The sequence below is a fragment of the Rhinolophus sinicus genome, chromosome 14 (assembly GCF_057876585.1).
Source record: "Rhinolophus sinicus isolate RSI-liver-muscle chromosome 14, RSI-T2T, whole genome shotgun sequence".
In the NCBI taxonomy this organism is placed as follows: domain Eukaryota; kingdom Metazoa; phylum Chordata; class Mammalia; order Chiroptera; family Rhinolophidae; genus Rhinolophus; species Rhinolophus sinicus.
This window is the reverse complement of record NC_142514.1, coordinates 146,576,809-146,601,122: the sequence shown is the minus strand read 5'-3', so window position 1 is coordinate 146,601,122 and position 24,314 is coordinate 146,576,809. Positions and strand designations below refer to the sequence as shown.

General features: G+C 39.8%; 1 protein-coding gene and 1 pseudogene across 1 annotated transcript in view; both read right to left on the bottom strand.

Moving 5' to 3' along the window:
* The window catches only part of SWAP70 (switching B cell complex subunit SWAP70), a 68,872-nt gene extending 47,904 nt beyond the window's left edge, over window positions 1-20,968 (bottom strand). Inside the window, exon 1 of the mRNA XM_019728955.3 lies at window positions 20,794-20,968. Within this exon, the coding sequence (XP_019584514.1) occupies window positions 20,794-20,892 (99 nt within the window). The 5' untranslated portion in view covers window positions 20,893-20,968. The remainder of the gene's footprint in view (window positions 1-20,793) is intronic.
* LOC109445987 (large ribosomal subunit protein eL21 pseudogene) lies at window positions 13,611-14,355 on the bottom strand (annotated as a pseudogene).
* Window positions 20,969-24,314: the final 3,346 nt, after the last annotated feature.

Sequence of the window (24,314 nt, the reverse complement as noted above, 5' to 3'; positions counted from 1 at the left end):
TGCCAATTCTCCAGTGGTTACCCATGAATGTCTCTCATTCCATCCTCAGTTTTGGTTCACTTCAAACAAGTCTCTCTTACATGCCTACAATGAGCCATGCTCCATGCAAGATCTGTGACTATAATACTCCTTGAAGTCTTTTATTAATTGGTACACATTAGAAAGAAAAAGGGGAGAAGGAGCAAGAGAATATGTTCAAAATTAAACTTCTTCCCAAGTAGAATAGTATCAGTCAATTAGAGCTATAAAAGAAATAGGTACTAGGTAGCTGCAGCCGGGGTTTCCAGGCAAGGTGCCTGATCTGGGCCAATTACAACCTCTCTGGGCTTCAGTTTCCTTATTTGTTCAAGAAAAAGGACCAAATGAATATGCAAATATACCAAGTATTAATTAGTAATCTCTAAGTGCCCAAACATCTCTAAAATTCTACGATGCTAGGCTATTTTCAGCATAAGTATAAAAGAGCATAAATGTAAAAAGAGAAAGAAATCAAGGGCCCAGTTTATAAATGAGAAAAATCAGTAGCAAAAATGTCTTAGGAGTTACCAAAATAGTTGAAATATTTTGTAGAAAATTAGCATTCCATATATAAAAGGGTTACTGGTCCTGGCAATAATCTAAGTGCATACTTTAACATTCAGGCAGTTAAATTAGCAGTCTGGGCCATCGCAGTACTAATCTTGTTTCACATTAAATGAAAATTTAAAAATAAAACTTAAATGTCTTCCATTTCCTTGGTGCATTCTAAACAGGTCAAATTACATAGCTAAGGTTGCACTTCCTTTAACAGAGAATCTTATTAAATGTTAAGTGCCAGGTTAAAATATTTCCTATTTTTCTCAGTCCTACCCATTTAATCACTTTAAGAGCCATTCATCTCAATGAAGACTTTCAATTCTATTAAGCAAGTCATTTTTTTCTGCATACACATATTTCAGTTAGGATTTTTTTATAATTAAAATATTGAATCTACAAAAAGAACATTTGCATATCTTCTTTCTACATTTATTTTGTTTCTCAAAGCTTCATTTATGTGGAGATCCTTTTCTACATGCTCTACTGGTTTTAAGGAAGTAAGTAAAGTAAAGGAAGTAAATTCACAAGTGGTTATAAATGAAGTAACGAAGACTTTTATCAGCCCCTACAAAGCAGGCTGTGTTTCTCGAGCAAACTCTCTATTTGCCAGTAGTAGAGCACATGAAAAGAGCATGGTGGAGCTTTTATTGAAGAATGTTCCACCGCAGTCAGAAAAATCCTACATAGATATTTCCTTTCTCTTATTGTCCTAGTAAAACCTGTACAGTAATTAGCTACCCCCGAAGAGGTTTTGTGAGGATTAACTTTAAGAATGTAAAGTGCTTAAAAATTGCAACATATTACAGAAATATAAGTTTTAGAGAAATAACATATCTCTTAGTAAGGATCAAAAGTCCTTCAAATTTCAAAATCATTTGGGACTTTACCCAAGTAAAATTTCCCACCACTGGTTAAATTATGATCCATTCATAAAATGCTAAGAACAATGAGGACACTCACTGGATACTGATATGAAAAGATCTCCAAGATAAATTCAGTGATAAAAGCAACAGCCTGAGACTATTTATAGTGTGCCATATTTTATGTAAAAGAAAAGGGAAGACAAAAAGTAAGAAACTCCAGGAGGACATATAAAAAACTAACAGTGGGGGAAAGACTAGTTTGATGCTAGACCAGGAGAAGGCAACTTTTCACTGTAACTTCCCTTTTTATTGTTTTGGGGGGAAAAATTACCTGTTTAAAAATGTATATTTTTAAAAGTGACCAGCCTAAGATCACACAGCTAAATCTGTTTATCTTCAAAGTCTATACTTTGTCTTCTACATTAACCTACTCCCTAGAGATTAGGTATAAAAAAAAAGGCATATTCCACAGCAACATACCATGATTAACGGATGAATGTGATATAAGGGCAATAAATGAGTTCAGAAAGGAGAAATAGTGTGTGCAACAGTGACTTTGGAGAGGAAGTGAAAAGTAACCTGGACCTTAAAATAAGGAGAGCTTTTGAGTAGGAAAAGCTTTTGGGAAAATTGAAAGGCTTACCAGACAGGGGAATAACATGAGAAAGTAGTTAATTAATGCAAAAATCCTCAGGGTACAAAAAAGGAGACATCAATCTTTCCCATGCCCGGCCCTCTCTCTGCTTTGGGGTTTCATAGATCCTCCAACTTAAGTCCTGGCCCCTTGGACACCATATTGCTATTCTTCTCCTCTTACAGATGGTGAGCAGTGGCTCAAAGAGATTAAATTTGTTTTTATTGACTAAGGTTGCTTAGCAGAACTGAGACCAGAATTCAGGTTTTGTAATCCCTAGTCCAACACTCTCTAGTGATAAGGAACATTAGGTTTTCAGTTCTCTAAAGTCAAATGTTCTTTGTATGTATAGATGCTTAATTCAATATGTTGATGCCACTGAAGATTTGGATTTGAACTCTAGCCTTGGACAATTAAACAGTACTTTTGTTAAATATAGGGATAGCTGAATTCAGTAATGATTTTCTTAACTACCTTTATTTAGTTAAGCAAATTGTGAGGCAGACGGCACATCATAGTGACAAGAACTCACAGGAGGAGACCCGGGTGCCCGCCGGGCTCGTGCGGTCGGTCTGTTTCTGTTCAGCGGTTGCCATTTTCCCTTTTTAGATATTTTAATATTTTGCTACTTTCTCACTTAGTCTCAGTATCCTCACTGCAAACTGGGGAGCTGGACTTGTCTCTAAAAAAAGTTTTTAAAGCCCAATCCTTAACTGTCAACCCAAATTCGTTTCATGAATTCAACAAAAGAACTATCATCTAGATCAGAAATTTAGTGTTAGTAAGGCCTAGAAGAAGGAAGTCTTCTTCAAACAAAATAAACTAAATAATAGATAATTGAAAAGTTTTTGTTACTAAAAGAGAAAAACTTGTGTGTTATCTTTAAAAAACTTTATCAACTATTTTTTAAAAGCCTAGACAGTATCTCAAGATTTTCTTGTATAAAAAGTGAAACGTACAAAGAAACCAAATCTCGAAGGTCAGAATATAAACTACTGACAAGAAGTAAATGCTCCATAAGTTTATACAGCAGTTGATGGTTTTTAGAGTACACACGTCATCCATGAGTTGGTCTGAGTCTTGCCCCTGAGAGAGTATTACTGCTATTTGACAGATTAGGAGATGTGCCCCAAATCAGAGTTCTCTGCAGTGAAACTGGGACTAGAACTAGACTAGACTAAACCTTGTGCTCTGGGGCCCTTCCACTCCGTGCCACCTCCCCTCTCCTTCTGGAAAGAGAGCCCTTCCTGTACAGAAGTGCTTCTTGCTGTTGCTAAGGTGCAATGATGGCCTGGTGCTCGCACAACCCCACCCAGTCGGTTCTCCAGGAGACCCAACAAGACGGCCAGAGCTACTTAGCAGAGCCAAGTTAAATCCAGTGGTGAAGAACTACACATGCCTAGAAATCTGGGACCATTCCCTCTCTGGGAGCCCCCATCTCCCAGCACCCACCTTTGGGAGAAACTGTTCCAAGAAGCAATGGCCTCCTCTCCAGATGAGGAAGCTGGAAAGGAGATCAGGACGAAAGCAATCAGGAGGAAAGAGAACTACACATTCTTGATTTGTAAAAGGACTGCCCCTGAAGCACTCTAATCACAGTGCTTGAAAGTTTCTTCCAAAAGCTGAATTTACCCCACTTCAAGTGCCTGCTCCTCCAAAGGCCATTCTTTTATCACTGACATGACTGCTAAGCAGCTTTGCTCTCATTCCCCTGATTTGGAGAATCAAGTATTGTTACTACAGTAAAAGATCCATAACCACGGAGAAATCCATTTCTCCAGTTCCTTCGCAGCTGCGTGCTATTGCCCTACAGGGCCTCTGCTGACAAGAGCTGACTAATTAACTGCATGAGCCCTGCTCGTGTGGTCTGTTCCTGTTCAGTGGTTTGCCACTCACCCTTTTTAAGCATTTTCCTCCAACTACCATGAAAATGAAATCAAGGGTGATGAACAACCAACAGTGTTTTAACACACTAGTGCATAATGTTTATCTTCTTCCCTCCCAAAGATGTAGAGATTATAAAGGTTCTCTGAAATGTGCCCCCCCAGTCACACAGTTTCCCTTTACAGGATGTGCGTAATGGACAAAATTCAACACTGAAAAAGAAGGGGGGTGGAGGGGTGGAGATCACTACTCCAATAAGCTTATCTGAACAGACACAATTACAGAATTATAACTCATAATGGGCAAACTGTTTTTAAAACATGAAAATTCCTGTCTGATTTGTAAAATTTCAAGCTAATGGCAAATTACCAGAAAACTCTTCGTAACAATGAACCAGAATGACCAATTTCCTACCAGTGCTATGCCCTGCCTTAAGAGCATTGTCTAAATAGAAGTCCTGCCCCTTACTACATGGAGTCATTTTCCCTTTCCTGACAATATCCTTTCATCCTGCTTGTCACTGCTTAAGTTTTGCTTGCTTTCTCTTACATTATCTTTATTATATGCAGCCTCGGAAATCTCAAAGTCATCGTTGATGCATGCTAGGTGCCATGGGAATGCAGTCAATCCCATCCTAGACACTTACCAAATTCATCTTCAAGAGCTGCTTATATCACATTATCCCCTTGTCTAAAATTCATCAAAAGCACACAGAAGTAAAAACAAGTATGTATCTGAACTCCACATTTAACTCACTCAACAAGCCAGCCCCTACTTTATCTTTCTAGCCTTATTTTGTCCCACCCCTCTGCACCATCCATACAAATCCAGCCAAACAAGTTTACTCTCTGTACCCCAACAAACCCTGTCTCCAGCCCCTTTCTCCGCCAGGCCTTTGCTCCAACCATCCCTACCTCCTTTCTACCTAATAAATGCCACCCCTTTCTGAAGCTTCCACCACCCCAAATCGAGATGCTCTTTCCCGACTATTTCCCAGGCTTTCTGTACTTCTTATCTTATACTAACTACCACACACGATTTTTCTCTCCCATAAGATTGAATATTTCTGAAAGGCCTATGTCTTACCCATCCTTGCATTCCCACAGCACCTAGCATGCTACCCAGAATGCAAAAGGCTTTCATTAAATGCTGAATGAATTCTTTCCCAAAATTTTCAGGAAATAGTAAAACCATAATACTTTAATGATGACAACAATCTTAGGAAATAACCTATTCCTGTCCCCTTAATTCACAGATAAAAGGACTGGAGCCTAAGTCACACACTGACTAGTACCAAAGCAGGGACGAGAACCCAGGTCTCTTAATTGCCTGCCCCACAATGATGCCCTATCCTGGAAACATTCCCTCCTGCCTAGTCACATCCCTCAAGGCGGGTTCATTCTTCATAAACTCTGGGAAACCTTCACTGACCTTCTCTGTCCACTGAATTCCTATTCAGCACTTAAATGAATTCTGTTTCATACGCTAGTGGAGTCTCAAATACCTAACTGCAGCTCAGTGAGGGAGGAAACGCTGCCTAATACTTTTCTTCTGTCCCTTCACAGTGCCTAGGACAGGGCTAGGGGAGAACTCAGAAGGAGCGTAACACGTATGGATAGATTCGGCAGGATGTCTAACTCAAAACCATGTGTTGTGATGCTGTCCATAAAATACATGCCACTAAACGACAGTATATGCCATTGGGTTACATTCTAAGTGAACCACCTTTAATAAGTTATCTTGAATAAGTCATTAACTTAGCCCTCTTCAGAAATCAAACATAAAATATTGGCAAATTTGACCACATAAAAATTATTTTAATTTCCATTTAAAAAGAGACACCATAAGCAAACAAAAAAGACTAGTAGGTCCAATATTCAAATTACTCTTAGAAATTACTAAGTAAAAGATGAACACCTAATTTAAAATGGACAACGGACATGAATAGAAAATTCACAAAAGAAACAAATGACTAATAAATATCAGAAAAGACGTTTAACCTCACTAGTAATAAAAATAATGCAAATTAAAAGAGGTATTACTTTTTGCCTGAGTAACAATACCTGGTGTTTGAACAGATAGAACAGAGGAGAGTAAAGATTGCCAGCACCCAACACTGGAGAAGGTATAGAACAGGCTCTCTCCAACACCACTGACATTCTGAGCCAAATAATTATTTGTTTGGGGAGCACGAGGAGGTATCTTATGTGTTGCAGGATGTTTAGCAGCATCCCCAGCTCAAAACATCAAAACACCTTAAATATCTGTGCATAGGAAAGTGATTAAATAAACTCTGATGCATCGACACAGTGAAATAGTTCATAGCCATTATAAGGGATGGTGTCTGTATCTATGCACATTGATATGGAAAGATGACCCTACCATACTGTTTAAGAAGATAAGTTACACAAAAAGGCAACCAATGAAATAGGCAAACAATATGTCTAATAAGGGGGTATCCAAAAATATACAACATCCAAAATATACGAAGAACTCGTACAAAATTTAAAAAAAAGAACTCATACAATGCAACACCAAAAGAAACAAATAATCCAACTTAAAAATGGGCAGAGGACCTGAATAAATACTTTTCCAAGGAATACATACAGCCAACAGATACAAATGAAAAGATGCTCAACTTCACTACTCACACGGGAAACACAAATCAAAACCACAATAAGATACCACCTCACAACTGTTAGCATGACTGTTATCAATAAGACAAGAAATAATAAGTGTTGAGGAGGATGTGAAAAAAAGGGAACCCTCAGACACTGCTGGTGGGACTGTAGATTGGTGCAGCCGCTATAGAAAACAGTATGGAGGTTCCTCAAAAACTTAAAAATAGAGATACCACATGACTCAGCAATCCCTCTTTTGGGTATCTACCCCAAAAAATTTGAGAACACTTATTCGTAAAGATATATGTACCCCTTGTTCACTGTAGCACTATTCACAATAGCCAACACATGGAAACAGAAGTGTCCTTCAACCGATGATTGGATAAAGAAAATGTGGTACATATATACAAGGGAATACCACTCAGCTATCAAAAATGAAATATTGCCATTTGCGACAACATGGATGGATCTTGAGAGTATCATGCTAAGTGAAATAAGTCAGATGAAAAGGACGAGAACTACATGCTTTCACTCATATGTGGGACATGAAAAACAAAAAGCAACAAATGAGCAAACAAAGCAAACAGACTCATAGACACAGACAACTGAACGCTGGTTACCAGAGGGGGAAAAGGTAGGGGGAGGACGAAGACGATGAAGGGGGTCAAATGTATGATGACAGAAGGAGACTAGACTTTGGGTGGTGAGCACACAAAGGAGTATACAGATGGTGTATTATAAAGTTGTGCACCTAAACTCATATTTTATTAACCAATGTTACCCCAATAAATGTAATTAAAATTTTTAAAATGTTTAACATGGTAAAAAAAAAATAGGTTACAAAAGCATGTGAAATATGATGCCATTTACATAAAATGGGATGCGTATGTATGTACGCGAGTATAGGCACGTGTGTGCCTGCACATATGTGCACGCAGGGGGCGAGGGAGGTAGAGGGAGAAAGGAGGAGGGGAGAGAGAGAGAGACGTTAGAATGATACTCACTGAAAAGTTAATATGCCTTTGGTGGTGGAATTTGGGTACTTTTATCTTTGCCTCTATATGTGTTGTTTGAATATTCTAGGTATTATCTTTATAGTAAGAAAAAGTGCAGCCTTTATATTTATGGAAAATTTTTAAATTAAATATGTCTAGGGGTTCCAGCTAGAGAGCACCAATACAATTACAGAATATGAAGAGATCACGACTATAAAGTTGATGGAATTAACTCACTTGGGTCATCCAAGAACTACGCTTTGCCATGCCTTTTGAAGAAACCACACCATGGGCGACAAAATTTCCCAATTTGGGACAGCCCCCTTAGATTCCAGCCTCATGCTAGACAAATGTATTTAAGAAGATAAAGCATTTGTAAGATTTAACTCCAGTAAGCTTCTGTGTGCCTCTCTCTCCTACTACTCTGTAAGTTCCTTAGAGAGGGTTTATATTTATCCAGCTGTGCAATACCAAAACCTAATCAAGTGCCTGATGAGAATGTCTGATGTTCAACAAATGTTAGCTAAATGAATCCCATTTGAGAATCTTGTTTTTTTTATTTTTATTTTCTATCATCTATATCTAGATCTGTGTCTTTGAATTTATTTCACTATACCACCAGCACATGCTTTCTGGAAAGAATTTTTGTTTAATTGGAATCTCTCATTCAGATCACTTTTGGAGTAAAAAACAATGCCTCCATTAGTTATTAACACCACCAGAACTAGCAGGCATAACTCATCAGGCCTGAGAGCTAGTAAAGCAGTCCAGTTCCTCAAAATTCAAACAGAGATTTTTGAGGAAAGGACGCAGTAAGAATTAAGAAGTATGTGAGAGAGAACTCCATAGAAGACAAATTAGTTCAGTTTCGTAGTCCACTCTTCCCTGAAGCCAGAGTGTGCGCCCAAGGTGCTGATAACGATCACTGATGCGAGGTTTACCTCTGCCACCCCACCTTCTGACCACTCTGACTCCTGTGGCCCCTATAATACGGCTCTATCCCTAGCAATCTCTTGACATTTCTTTTTTAAAAGGTTTAATTCTGTGGCAGACACAGATGTACCACCCAGATCCCTCCTCAAGAAAGGAACTGCTGCCCAGCTACGAGGACTGTAATTAGCTGAGAGCCTCCAGTATTAGTAACTGCAGGGTTCACCTCAGCCAATGACTGAGCAACGTGCTAGTGTCATTTCTCCCCACCGTGGGAATCCTCTAACCTGCCATCTTTGCTCCAGCGCTACAAGTTTTGTCAAGTTCGTATCATGGTTTGACAGCTCCTTTTCCTAATCCTGCTTCTTCTTTCCTTTTTTTCCTTAGGTGTTTCTCCCCAATAACCCTTGTACTCCTGACTCTCTCAGCATCTGCTCCCTTGAGGACCCAACCTGGGACAGACACCTTCTCCACAAGTCACCTTCCCAGGTCTGGCACGCGGCAGTGTGGATCAGCCCCACCTCTTAGCCTTCTCTTGGTCCCATGACAGACTATTTTCTAAGTTCTTCTCTTTCCTCTACCAAGGTGCCTTTATGGGATCACCTCCCTCACCCCTCAGTCTCCCACTCTGGACATTTCCCAAAGCTCAGTTTTTGAGCCCTAGTTCTTCGTTCTCTTTGTTCTTTTCTTAAAAAGTACTTTTATTCTGACAACATTAAGTCACCTCTAGTCTAATGACTCTCAGGTCTCTCTCTGGTTTTGACCTCTCAGCTGAGCTCTGGTTTATATCACTAATACTAGAGATTTCTATGCCAAATTTGCCTCACATCCAAAAAATCCAAAAGAGAACTTTTCTCCCAAAAACAGGTTTCCCGCCCTGATTCTGGCTCTGGTACGATTTTTCCCCTAAGAACAAAACTATGGACTCTTCTGTTCTTGTACCTCTTTGACTTCGTTTGTCTTATTTCCAGATCTAAGTCAGCCCCGCTATGCCATCTCCTGTCTGCACTGAGTGAGCTGCTCTGTCGGCTTCAGGCTGACCAGAGAACGTGCGGCTGGGGAACAAGGGCTGGGGGCCAACAGCAGCGAGACCGTTCTCCCCTCTGAGGTCCTAACAAAGAGCTGCTGAATAGCAACCACTCACCAGGATGTGAGCGGGGTAAACACACCATGCTAACAAAGTTCAATTAGAAGGCTAACCCTGGGAGAGCTTATCCTCTCCTCCACATTTTACAAATGAGGAAACTGAAGCCCTGTAAGGAGAAATGACTTCCCACGGCCACACAACTAACGGGAGCAGAGACAGGTCTCCGGACTCCCCAACCAGTGCTCTCTCTCCTGACACTTTCTCCTGTTCCTCCAAAAGATTTACCTCCCAAATCTTTCATTATAGATATTCTTATAGAGGAGTTTCACACATCCCTTCAGGTCAGCGACAAATGTCTCTTCCTCTAGAAGCATTCTCTGACCTACCTCCTCTAATTCTCACTGCAGGCCAGGTAGGCCCCCTTCCTCTGCCATCCCCAGCACTGTACTTTCTTTATCTCACTATATGTTCACTGCCCGTTTGCTGGTCTGTATCACTCACAAGACTTTAAGCTCTAGAAGGCTAGGAAACATATCTGTTTTGATTCCCACTACCATCATCCCCATCCAGCACCAATCAACTGACTCATCAGCTTTCATAGCAGCCCCCCAGTTGGGGTCCCGATCTCCAGCCTCTCACCTCTAATCATCTTACCCACATTATCAGAATAATCTCAAAACTCCATCATATATCTACCCAGAAAGTTTTATTAACTTCCCCTCTTTACAGGATCAGTTCTGAACTACTCATTCTAATAGAGTCAACAAATGAATAGTAACCATTTATTCTGTGCAAGAACAGAAACATGTAAAATGTAACCCCACCTCCCTTTAAATCCTAATTTTCCACTATGCCTCAAAACAAACATCCTACTCCACCCAGAGTATTTCCTTACTGTTCACAAATACCCCAAGTTTGGGCTCTTGCTCTTATCTACAATGCCACCACCATACCTGCCATCTTTCTGTGACTATAATGGACATGAGAACTGTCCCATTCCGGCCAGAAACAGCTGCTGTTCTAGCTCCTCCATGAAACTTTCCTTGTCTCCAACTGTCTGCATCTTTTTCTGTTTCCTTTGAACTTCTACAGCAGCTCGGTCTGACAGAAATACAATGCAAACCCCATATAGAATTTAACATTTTTAATAGCCACATTTTTAAAAAGTAAAAGGAGGGGCGGCCAGATGGCTCAGATGCTTACAGCGCGAGCTCTCAACAACACGGTTGCCGGTTCAATTCCCATATGGGATGGTGGGCTGTGCCCCCTGCAACTGAAGATGGAAAATGGCAACTGGACTTGGAGCTAAGCTACGCCCTCCACTAGATTGAAGGACATCTCCCTGGAGAAACACACTGTCCCTCAATATTCCCCAATAAAATTTTAAAAAGTAAATTAAATTAAAAAATAAAAATAAAGTAAAAGGAAACAGGTAAAACTAATTTTAATAATACATATCTAAAATATCATAACTTCAACATATAATCAATATTTTAAAGTTATTAAATAGACATCTTACATTCTTTCCTTGTACTAAATCTCTAAAATCCAGTGTGTATTTTATATTTACAGCACACCTTAATTTGGATTAGCCACTTTTCAATACTTAATAGCCAAATGTGACTAATGGCTAACATTACTGGACAGCATGGCTTACAGCACTCATTTTCCACACTCTCTAGAACTTGCTTTTATGCTGTCTTATTGTAATCATTTCATGTATTATCTTTGCTAAACCACACACACTCATGAAGGTAAGGAACAATGCTGCATGTTTTTTCTTATTGTTAAATGTCCTCTTATTCCCATTTAACAGATAACCTTAAGCAAATATCCCAAAGTCACCCAAGTAAAGAATCTCAGAATTCCAATCTAGCACCACCTACTAACAGTGGTGCACCATTAGCTAATAGCGCTTTCTCAAATCATCCCTGAAGAAAGTCATTGAGAGGTTAGGCTCCTGGCCACCAGCTCCTGCTCTCAACTCTGGGTTAACAACCATCTGGCTGAGACATCCATCACCTTATGAACTGATAGAAATGATGGCGATTTGTTCCCTGGTAAGGAAAGAGTGTGCCATCCTCCCAGAGCTGTCTCCCCAGTGAAATATGATACCTTCAACTATCTGGCCAGTTGTCCATCTGAGCAGAACTTGTATCCTTAACTGGTGTTACTTCTTCCGGCTGGTATACCATACACACATATACCACTGTACTGGCCCAAATCAAACATAGTCATAAAACTAATTATTACTCCTAAAGAAGCAAAGATATAAAAGAGTCCTAGGATGAAAAAAATTAGCTCTTCTAATATTGCAGAAATCTCTCCCTAATTGCAAGATCTCCTTTTATGAAACTGGACTATATGAAGATTTACTCCTAAATACATTTCTACAATTAAGTAATAAATTGCTGGGAATTACAGTTTCAAGCAGACACAGATTTTGAGTAAAAAAAAGGAAACAACCTTAAAGTAGAATAAGAAGAGAATAAAGCAGAAAGCAGAGCAGAAATAGACTTATGAAGTGAAGCTCTGACAAAGGGCTACCTGCAGCTTATGCAGTAGGATGGGAAGAGGAACACAGGGAAGCAGGACGGAGGAGGCGGTCAGAGTACCTGGGTTCCCATGTGCTAATTATCACCGAGGGCACTATAATAACCCTCTTGTGGAGAGGGAATGAGAAATACCTACTCTGTGAGGGCAAACAGTGAGAAAAGGTCACACAAAGCCTCTTCCGTCTCTCGCTTCCAGCTACTATGTACCTCTGGGACTGTGGTGAGACCCCAAAGGAAATACAAAACAGGGATCAGGAAGGTTAAGAGCTCTGAGTCATAAGATTAGAAATGCGCTGGCTGTTAAGATGGAGAGCCTCACACACACAAAAAGTGCCTCACAGTTTGCATATTACCTTCAGCAAAGCAAAAGTTTACACGTATTTCAAAAAAACAAAAATTTCCAAGCTATCCCACATAAAGTTTCTAGCAAGTAAGGAATAGAGAAGGGAAATAACCCAGAATCCATTATTGCCATTTTAAGATTTTTAAATGTCTCTTATACGTTATTTATTTAGAGATCTGTCTTTACTGTTTTATTTTGGTGAAATGTATATACATATATATATTTACAAAGACTTCTATAGGCTCACTCATGACTCCGATACCCTAACCCCATTTTTTTAATTAGATTTTTAGTTCCTCAACAGAAACAATTTTTACCACAGGGGTTTACATGAATCAAATCACTAAAGATTAGGGAGGGAATACTATACATTCCAACTTCACAAGAATTAACCTTATCTTTTTTCCATTTTCAATTACAGTTGACCTTCAACATTATTTTATATTAGTTTCAGGTATACAGCACAGTGGTTAGACATTTATATAATTTATGAAGTGATCCCCCTGACTAGTCTAGTACCCACCTGGCACTAAACACAGTTATTACCATATTATTCACTACATTCCCAACCATATCTTTTACATTGAGTTTCACCCAATAAAAACCCTTTACTGCAACTTGCTCCCTTTATATTTTCAACTGCCTGGCTCAATTACTTTTGTAACCAGCAAAGTTAATACATTTTGAGGCTAAATACCTACATGAGAACAAAACACACATTATTCACAAGAAACATAAACCAACTGCAAGGCAAAGAATAAAAAACTTAGTTAAAAATCTATCATTGAGAAATGAATAAAGACTCAAACTACACATTGTTCCTAAAAAAATTTTTTTTCATTTAGATCCTCACTAGTTGTACGGTCTTTTACGTCAAAAGGGCACAACTTAAAACAAAACAAAACCCTCTGTTTCTAAAAACAACGGAATAAAAGTGCAGAGCAAATAAGCTTATTTCAAGACATTTCAGCACTGACATGTAATTCACACTGCAACCATAATTGCAAAGTAAAGCTATAATAGAGGTTGCAAAAATATCACTAGATTTTGCTATATTTAGAAGGGTAACACTTAACTATAACAATAAAAGTATTAATTTTAAGGTACATTTTGATTTCTGGAAGGAATATAAGAAACTAGTAATAATGGTTACCTCCAGGGCAGGGAACTAGTGTGCTCCAGGGGTTGGAGGAAACTTACTTCTCACTTTTGTGAATGCCCTTTTGAATTTTAAGAATTTTATACCACGTAGATATATAAACTATTCAAAGTTTCCTCTTTTTTTTTTTTTATGACACAAAAGTTTTCTTTAAATATTTCTTTGGGGGAGGAGACGCCACACTCCTCAAGAGAAATATTTTTAAAGAGGTCTTTTATTTTTTTACACTTATGCCATGAATTCATAGGGAATGGGTTCCAGCAGCTCAGGCTCCTTTCCATTGGTTCTCACAAAGTGTGCTTCCCTGGGTGGGGCAGGATGGCGTTTCAGTTGAACCCAGGTACCTTACTCTTTGGCTTCCTTCTTTTTCTGATCATTTCCTCCACCCGTTTCAGGAAGCTAGCTCGGCTCTTAGAATGCTTAATATGCTCAATACGAACATTAATTCTCTTGGCAAGAATCTTGCCCTTGACTTGTTTGCTTACAACAACGCCAACTGCATGTTGAGTAACATTGTAGAACCTTCCCGTTTTGCCATAGTAACATTTGTGGGGCATTCCTTTCTGAACAGTGCCCATTCCCTTGATGTCTACAATATCACCTTTCTTGTAGATTCGCATGTATGTGGCCAAAGGAACAACTCCATGTTTTCTAAAAGGCCTAGAGAACATAGCGGGTGCCTCTCCCGTTTCCCTTTGTGTTGGTCATTTTGATGAATTACTGGAAGATGGCGGTCTCAAAGTTTCTTTTTGATGTATATTTGTTTAAATAGCCTTCATCTTCTTGGAATTGTTATGTATTCCTAAGTAACACTGGAGATTTATTATTCTTTAGCAAGACCACTGCAATTCTAAATAATTTGAAGATAATTTTAAACCTCAGTGGAACAAAAAATAATTATTGCTTCTACTTCAAATAATATGCCCTATACCTTCCATTATGACTTCTGCAAATTTACATCATAAACTAAAAGTAACAATGACTTTTTCAGATGGCATATTAATAAGGTTTCCTAAAATATGGAATCCACACATAAATGTACCTCATTAAAAAAAAATAGAGACAAAAAAAGGGCACAAACACCAAAACAAACCAAGAAAAAGTTCAACAAAATTTTTCTAACATTCAAAGCAATGACATTTACTTAGCTACCTACAGGTACCTAGCACCTTCCTATCGATATTTTTTAAAGTTTCCATCAATCACTATTTGTAGTTTTTAATCTGCCATCAGTTATCACAGAGTATACCAAAACTGCATTCAAAACAAATAATAAAGTCTTAAACTATACAGTTTGTTCTAAGGAAGGACTATTCATGAATACAAGTTTAAAAGCAAGTAGAGAATGTGTTTCTGAGGATTCCTTCCCCCATCATTACCCTAATGCTATCTACTTCAGCAGCTGAAACCTAGATCTCTCCACAATCAGAAAAAGCTTATCTTGAAACAAGAACTTAGTTTAGTATCCCTCTGTATCCCAGCCTAAAACAATGGAGTAACACCAAATCAATATGACAATAAAAAAAATGAGTTGCCTTTCAACAGTCCAATTGCAAATTAAGCTAATGTAGCTGATGATTTCTGTGGGGTGCATAGGCTGAGTGTGTGAGTGAAGACTTGTACCGCTGCAACTCAGGTGAGGAGCCAGCAGTGCGGCAACTGGAGCCAGAGAGACAGAGGTCCCCTGCAGAGGGGGCACAGATTGCCAGGGAAAACCCCAGTGAGATCACAGGGAATGTGCGAGGAAGAGGGAGAAAGAATGGAGGTGAGGAAAGTGAGGCAGAGGCATTTTCCTCTTTTGTTTTTTGGGAGGGGGGTACTTTAAGAAAGATGAAAAAGATATTGACCTACAATGACAGCATACCTAGTTGTTTTAACAAGGAACCATCACTATCACTAGAGGACAACCCACCGTCAGCTTCTATAGTAGCTTATGTAAGTCACAAGTGGTTTTTAAATTGTATTATATTTTTATCTTATTGATAAATTTAATGAAAGTCCACGTTTGCAACAGCAAAATAATATGTTAATTTGGGGGGGTTAAGTTTCAAAATTTATTTATATAGTAATTCTTGTTTTACTTAAAAATATACTATTAGTTAATAATAAAAATTAGGTATAAAAAATAAGTTTTTGTTGGTATTAAACTGGGGACCCTCAAATAAAATATTTGATTATAAGAGTGACCCAAACACATTTATCTAAATGAGTACTGTACTGCAAATTTTAGGAGCAATTAATCTCCTTAGAAAAAATAAATTTATTTCCAAGATGATGCCAATACTCCAAATTTTTCACAAGTTTTCTTTAAGGAAATATGTCATTTATAAATTATGGCAAGGAAGAATCAATCTCATTACTTTATAATCTCTAAAATATATGTTAATAATAATAATAATAAATTAACTCTCACAGATAAGAGACCATGTCTTCCTTGAAACTCTCTTCTCCCTCAGCTCCAGGGTTGCCCCAAAGGGTTCTTATCTCTCATTTCTGATTCCCTAGCTTCTATTCTTCCTCTTACCACCTACTGTAACCATTCCCCAATGCCATTGATGAATCTCTTCTCTTCTTTTTTCAAGCTCCAACAACCGGATCCTATACCAACAGCCCCACACTTCCCGAGGGCATTATCTCTAGCTAAACATCCATCCATCAAGGACCTCAAAACAAAATAAAACAAACCTCCACATGTTCAAAGCTAACTACTGTTTCTTCTCTAAACAGTTTCTTCTCATAACTTTCCTGTTTCTATTAAAAACCACTACTATCCATTGGTTATCCACAGTTGAAATGTGAGACATTTCTAACTCTATCCTTTCCATTTCTCTTCATACCCAGTCATGGGTCCAGGCCTGTGGACAGCAAAGCTCCTTCACCCACCGTCCCCCCCGGTCCACCCTCACCACCTCTAACCCCCATTACCTCTCATCAGGACTACTGCAATAGTTTCCTAATTCCAATCTACCCAATCTACTCCAACCCCAGTATGTATGTTACTGCCCAAGTGACTTCCTCAAGTGCAGTTCTGATCATGGCCACCACCTCTCAGAAACTTGGAGGCCCTGTGGCATCTACCTAACTAGCCTGGCACTCAAAGCCATTAACCCCAATCTATTTCTACAGCTTTATCACCAGCAATAACTCTCTTTTATACATATACAGTACACATACCCACTCATATTCTATACTCCAATCAAGAAAAGTTACACAGAAAAGTCCCCACAAATGCTTGATTAATTCCTGTCTGTTGCAATAGTTCACAGGGATGCCTTAGAGCTAACAGCAGTCAATAAATACCGTTGAATGAATGAATGAAAAGAATGGGCTTAATCCTCCCCATTACTACATAATCACATCCTAGCTGTCTTCAGAGTTCATTTCAAAAATTTTTTCAAAAAAAAATTTTTTTTTTCATGCAGTAATCCCACCAGTAAAAAGTAATTGTCTCTCCAAAATCTCATGGTCCTTTATCCTGTCACACTCAACATCTTCTATCCAATAATATTTCTGTATTTCTTATCTCTACCAACAGACTTTACAGTTCTTAAAGATAGGGTAATTGTCTGAATAACAATATTTTCTATACACACACAGAGTGCCTTCTCTAATGGTTGATTATTCTCTTTATTTGCCTACCAAAATTTAAACTCTTTGAAGGTAAAGATTCATATTTGTTTCTTTTTCCCCTGACCTTTACTACCATTATCACTCTTAGCACTTGGCACAGTATCTAACAAATTAACTGTCCATTACATAGTGAATGCATCCATTCATTGTGTCAAAAATTGTGAAGGTAATTCAAAAAGACAAGTGTCAAAAATATTTTAGAATGTCCATATAGTTTCCAAAGTGATAAATTTTAACCCTCATTTTTGGATACTTAATTTTTAGTCTACTATTTAATAAAACAATTACAGTAGTCCCCCGGTATCCATGAGGGATACAATCCAAGACCCCCAGTGGATGCCTGAAACTGCGAATAGTACCAAACCCTATATATACTACGTTTTTCCTATACATACATACCCATGATAAAGTTTAATTTATAAATTAGGCACAGTAAAACAATAACTAATAATAAAATAGAACATTTATAATAATATACTGTAATAAAAGTTATGTGAATGTAGTCTCTCTCTTGATAACTGATCTGATAACCAAGACGACTACTAAGTGACTAACAAGTGGGTAGCGTATACAGTGTGAATACGCTGGACAAACAGATGGGGTGGAACTGGGATAAAACACTGCATCAGATTTCATCACACTGCTCAAAATGGCACGCAAATTAAAACTTATGAATTATTTCTGGAATTTTCCATTTAATATTTTTGGACAATGGCTGACCACCAGTAACTGAAACCATGGAAAGTGAAACCACCGATAAGGGGGGCTTCTCTGTGTGACATATCCTCCTAGGAGATATTAACTCGTAAGGGCCTAAAAATACTAATCTTGTTACAAAATTATCTTGGTACTCTACACAGAGTAAACACACAAATGAACAAATGAGTGATCAAATTAAGGTAAAAACCCTACTCCAATAGATTAATGAACATCAAACTTCAGAGTCAAAACAAAAGATAAAGACCTAAATAGAAAATATTTTTTAGTATTTTCAATTCCAGAAACACTAGCAAGATGAACAAAACTGAGTCAACCCAAAGTCTCTCAGTAAAGTAGGTAAGGGAGAGACAAAACACATTGCACAGTTGCGTTATCAACATCTTGTGGGTGAAAGCTACGAACTGGGATTTTAATACTTCCTGCCAAGCTGCAGTCAAGAATCCTCTAAACACTTTTGCTATTAGCATCCACAAGGACAGTTTTGAATGGAGTGCAACAAAATTAATAGAAAATATCTCATTTATGCAATCAAATAGAAGAGGAAAACACTGGCTCAAAAGTTTGAAAACCTTTGTTCTAGATTTAGCTACTACTTACAACTGTGACTCTTGGCAAGTCACCAAACATTTCAGAAGCTTCATCTACCTTATCTATAAAATTAAGGCGTAATGTGGGAGTATCTTGGGGGGGGGGGGAATACTATTCTTCTCTTGAGAGATCTTTAAAATAAAGATGATGGCTGAAAGCAAAAAATTTAACATTGTCTGATAGGGTTTTAAATGTATGAAAATTAATCAATATGATAATTACAACATAAAGCAGGCAGGTTAAAGGGACCTATATGATGACAAGATTTCTACATTCCTCTTAAAGTCGTAAAATATTAATTCTAAGTTTACTGTTAAAAGTTATATACGGATTATGTATATATTATAATCCATAGCGCAACCATTAAAAAAAAACTATACAAATAAAGTAAAAAAAAAACTCAGTATTAAAATGGAATACTAAAACATATTCAAATAATCTAAAAGAAGAAGAAACAGAGGAACAAAAAAAGAAAGAAAACAAACAGAAACCAAATAAAAAATAGTAGCCTTAACTCTAACCATATCAATAATTACACTAAATGTAAATGGTCTAAACACACCAATTAAAAGACAGAGATTGTCAGAATGGATTGAAAAACAAGACCCAACTATATACTATCTACAAGAAACCCACTTTAAATATAGTAGTATAGGTGAATTAAAAGTAAAAACAGTAAAAAGTAAAATGAAGCTCTATTTATAATCGCAGAAAACTGGAAATAATACAAATATTCTTCAAGGGTGACTGTATAAACCATGGTACATCCATACAATGGAATATTACTTAGCAATAAAAGAATTATTGATACACACAACACAGATGAATCTCTAAGGCATTATGTTGAATAAAAGAAGCCAGTGTCAAGAGGTCACATACTGTATGACTCCATTTATGTGACACTGTGGAAAAGATAAAACTACAGCAATTAAGGATCATTGATTGCCCACAGTTGGGGGTAAGGAGGCAGCATGAGGGAGTTTTTTAGGAAAACAGAACTGATGGAAACCTGATTTTGGTAGTAGTTATACAAAATCTGTATATGTGTTAAAATTCATAAAATATCCACCAAAAAAGTCACTTTTACTGTGCGTTAATTTTAAAAAATAAAGTAAAATAAAGATTAAGTTGATGATTTCCGTGGACCTTTCCAGACTATGATCTTATAAATGAGAAAAGGAGGAGTGCCAAAGAAAGACAGAGGGAATGCTAAATCCTACTGGCATAAAAGCCACTACTCATAAGAACCTCCTGATTACTGCACAAAATATACAAAGCAAACCCAATCTTCAGAAACCAATTCCCAGAAGAGGCTAAGAAAACCATTCAGATCCAAAATGTGTATATTTGAAAATGCCTGTGAATGGCTCTTCTTGTCTGTTTCCATATTTTATACTTTCAAGAAGCTGCCAATTGCTCCTGGCTAAGTGCCACTTCCCCTGCTTGGGGTTACTCAATTTACAAGCATTCCTTTATTTATTTCTTATACTCTCAGTTAATGATGGGATCTTTGGCAGACACAGTAAAGACTCTGCAAAAGCAGTCGCTTTTACAGGGAGCCAGAAAGATCAGTGCTCCTGGCCCGGGAGTAAGGTCCCTGCGGGACACGACACGCCTTCGAGTAGTTCCAGACCTGAGGACGCTTGGTGGGGAAGTCTTCACAAATCACAGTTTCCCCCACCGCCAAAGCCCCCAAAGGAGGAGGCCGTTGGAGGATGGGCTCTGGGGCACTTCTCCCTTCTTTAACTGCCCGGTTGCTTCGGGTGCAGCTGGCCGGTTTGAGGACTGACGCGGTGTAAAGCGCACTGAAAAGGGCTCTGCCCAATGACCTCTGGCAAGTCCCTTCCTCTCCCAAAATTAGGGGTACGCTCTGGGTAGGTTGTCTAAGAGGGTCTCCCACCGCCCTCCCCGAGTCTGAAACTTTCTGGGGCCCCCGCTCCAACAGCGAGTCCCGCTCGCCGCTCAAAGACCCCACCGCCGCCTTCCCCAGCTCATGGGGAACGCTGAGGGGAACTACACACTGGCCCGAGGGTAAGTGGGAACCAAAAAGTGCCAAATCCCGTTCTCTGCCCGCTCCGCCCCAGCAGGCCGCCGGGCCGCATTCCGGCCGGCCCCACCTTGTAGTGACCGCGCGTTGGGTCCCGCTTCCACCCCGTGGAGCGCGCGCCGGGGAGGCCGGGGGTACGAGACCCCGGCGGGGGCGCCCACCTTGAGCTGGGACTTGGAGACCTTGCCGCTGTGGTCCAGGTCCAGTGCGGTGAAGGCGTGCCAGATAGCCTTGAGCAGCTCGTCTTTCAAGACCCCCATGGCCGCGGCCCTGTTACCCCGACTGCCCCGCCAGCCTCTCAGCGCGTCCGACACCCTTGGGCCTCCGCAGCCCGCCGCGCAGTCACCTGACCTCGACAGGCCCCGCCCCCGCCAGGCCCCGCCCACTCGGCGCCTGCCTGGAGCCGCGCGCTGGGATGGAACCGTGGGGTCTGTGCCCATCCTTGCCGGTGGGAATTCCCTGCTTTCTGCCCTGGCCAGGATGGTAAACGCCACCCCGCAGCCCCCTAGAGTTCCCCAGGCCAGCTCGGGCCATTTTCGGTGCTCTCGTACTCCCTAAACAAGAGCCCCCCTATCCCAAGGGAAAATATGAGAGTCGGGGTGAGCAGCCCGCCTGGCTCCAGCTGGCGCCGCTCAGTGAAAAAAGGCGTCCTGGTCCTACCCCAGGGACGAGATCACTGAAGAGACCAGACAAAACCCCGAAAAGTCCCCAGGCAGGAGCTCAAATGCTAGCGCTGTCCCTAGAGGGAGAGGATGTGGAGGAGGACGGGAGGCAGGGAAGGGCTTCTGATGCCTACTGTGCATCAGAGGGTCTGGAGGCACAGAGACAAGGTTTAAGGAGGGCTTAGAAGTCAGAAAGTCAGGCAATCTTTTCTTTCTCACCCAGCTGTTGAAAGGTCAGTTTACAACTTAGGAAGGGTTTGACCTGGGTTATGTTGCTGTTCCTGGCTCTGTGATTACATAATAGGAAATCTGGGAGGACCCCAGCAAACCACTCCACCCATCTTACTAATCAGAACGGGCTGACCTTTTAAAGGAACTTATCCAAATCTAAAAGAGCATCCTCTTCGTTGTAGGTGTTCAATTACTATCTGGTATCAATAGTCACTTGAGCTCTTTGGGCTTCAAATTCTTCACACAGTAAATGAATTTGGTTGTACCAGATGTTCTGGATAGGTTCTGGTGCTTGCATTCTAGGATAATAATTATTGCTGGCTGACTCCAACCTGATTGGGTCACCAGGCACAATGCCTTGCCTCTCTGATCCAAGACCAAATCTGAACAATGTGGAGAGAAGAATAAATACTAAGAGTTTTCGAAAGGAGATGGCTCTCAGATAAAGTTTGGTTTTGTTTTCCTAGTGTATGTTCCTAAATGCACACATATGTACTTTATAAAAAAGGAAAAGGGTGTCATAATGAAAAGTGATTAGGAAAGAGCAGAAAAGGAAGGTCCTTCCTGAATGTGAGCCCAAAGGGAGCGTGGTGGGGCAGAGAGGGAGGCCCAGTTGAAGGGAGGGGGCGAAGGAAAGGACTGTGGGTTCCTCGCTTGCCTGTGACAATGCAGTTCCTATCATTTATCTTTCTCAACTCCAACCCAAGTCTGATAGTCAGCAGAAGCGAGTGATAAAACCTCTAATTTCTTCATGCCAACTCAGCTTCCCCTGAGTAGTGACAAAAAAGAAACCCTCCTAATTCTCAAGGTTCAGCTTAACCACTAGATGACACTCCTCCTTCTCTCTCTGCCTGGGAGCACCAGATATTTCAAAGCTTTTTTTTTTTTTTTTTTTTAATCACATAACCAGGATACTCTGAACTTCCAAATTCCTAGTTCTTCCACAATCCCCATTCTCATAGTCAAACAAAATTTAAAGCAGAATGATGTCATGGAAAGAGCTGTGCTTTGAAACCTAACAGATTATATTACTTATCGGTCCCTGTAACCAATTATCCCCAAATTTAACAGCTTTAACAGTAATCAACATTATCTCATTTTCTGTGGGTCCAAAGTTTAGAAGCCACTTAGCTGTATCGTTCTAGCTTGAGGTCTCTTGAGAGATTTCGGTCAGGACATGGGGCTGTAGTCAGCTGAAGGCTAGGCTGGTGCTGGAGAATCCTCTTCCAAGATAATTCACCCAGGTGAACTTATTCACGAAAGGCCTCAGTTTCTTCCTATGTGGGTCTGTCCACAGGCTTCCTGAGTGTCCTACAGCATGTCAGCAGGCTTTCTCCACAGCAAGTAATCCTAAAAAGGGAAAGGTAGAAGCTGCAATGTCTTTTATGATCCAGCTTTGAAAGTCACTCACCATCATTTCTGCAATATTCTACTGATCACTCAGGTCAGACCTAGTTAATGTGGGAGGAGAACGTAAAAAAGAGCATGAACACCAGTAGGCAATAATCACTGGGGCCATCGTGGAAGCTGGCTATCACACAGACGTAGGGCAGGATCCAGCCTCCGCCATTTTGCCCTACTATGAGCAAATACGAGGCTTCATTTCCTCATTTGTAAAATGGGGGTGCTTATATTTATCTTACAAAACTGCTATCAGGCTTAAATGAAAAAATAATATATATGAGACACAGCATCATGGCACGGTATCTGGCAACTACTGATGTTTGACTTGTGGCGGTTTTGTACTGTGTCAGTTTAGCTAAACTGGAATTTAGTTTCCCAGATTTTCCTTCCAAGTCCGGCTCCAGAATAAAAGAAATTTGTGTTAAGATTTGGCCACAAGAGAAATTTGTGTTAAGATTTGGAAGGAGCAAGTGAGGCCACACTGTGCTCTAATGATTGATATAGGTGCCAGGTGTCAGCTGCAGACTCTAAACTTGTTACTGATCTGCTGGCACACATTGTCGATGCAGAGCAGCAGCCGGACCCCAGTTCCTCCAGCTCCCATCACGTTTCCTATTTCATCTTCTCTGAGCCCAGAGGACAGGCACATATGTAGTTCCACAGAAAGGGCGTCAACTTCCTCTGCAGACTATCTGCCTCATCAACATGAGAGATAGTTAGGGGTTCCATTTGTCCTCATGGGTTCCAGTTTGCCCTCGTGGATTCTAGTTTGTCTTCGTTCTCCCCCAATTCAATCCAACTTTTCTTCCTGAGTGCTAGACATAATGACCTATCAATTTCAGGCCCATTACTGGATGCAGAAGTAACAGCCTTCCACAGACTTTTTCACCAGCTTTCTTTGTGATTCCTGATTAATCACTTTTCTCTGATCCTCCAGCCATCTCCTTTCAGACCTTTCCTTCCTTAGCTTCTTCTGCGGTTATGATGTATATAATCCCTATAATAAATTCTGTATTCCACAGTGGTGCTGCTTCCCTGATCAGCCTTTAACTGATACTGACATTGGTGAAGTTAGATACGGTTAACAAAATATATGTGCTATTGGCTTTGGACAGCGCACTTTGGGCAGGAGCTAAAGTGGCCGTAAGTGAAGGCTTGAAAGACAGTGACAGAATTGCAATTGAAGGTTAGTGTTATGAATTGAATTGTCTCCCCCAATTTTTATTTGTTTAAATCCTAACCCCCAGTACCTCAGAATGTGATCATATTTGGAGATAGAGTCTTTACAGAGGTAACCCAGTTAAAATGAAGTCATTGGAATGGGCCCTAATTCGATATGACTCATGTCCTTATAAAAGGGGAAATTTACACATAAAACATATACA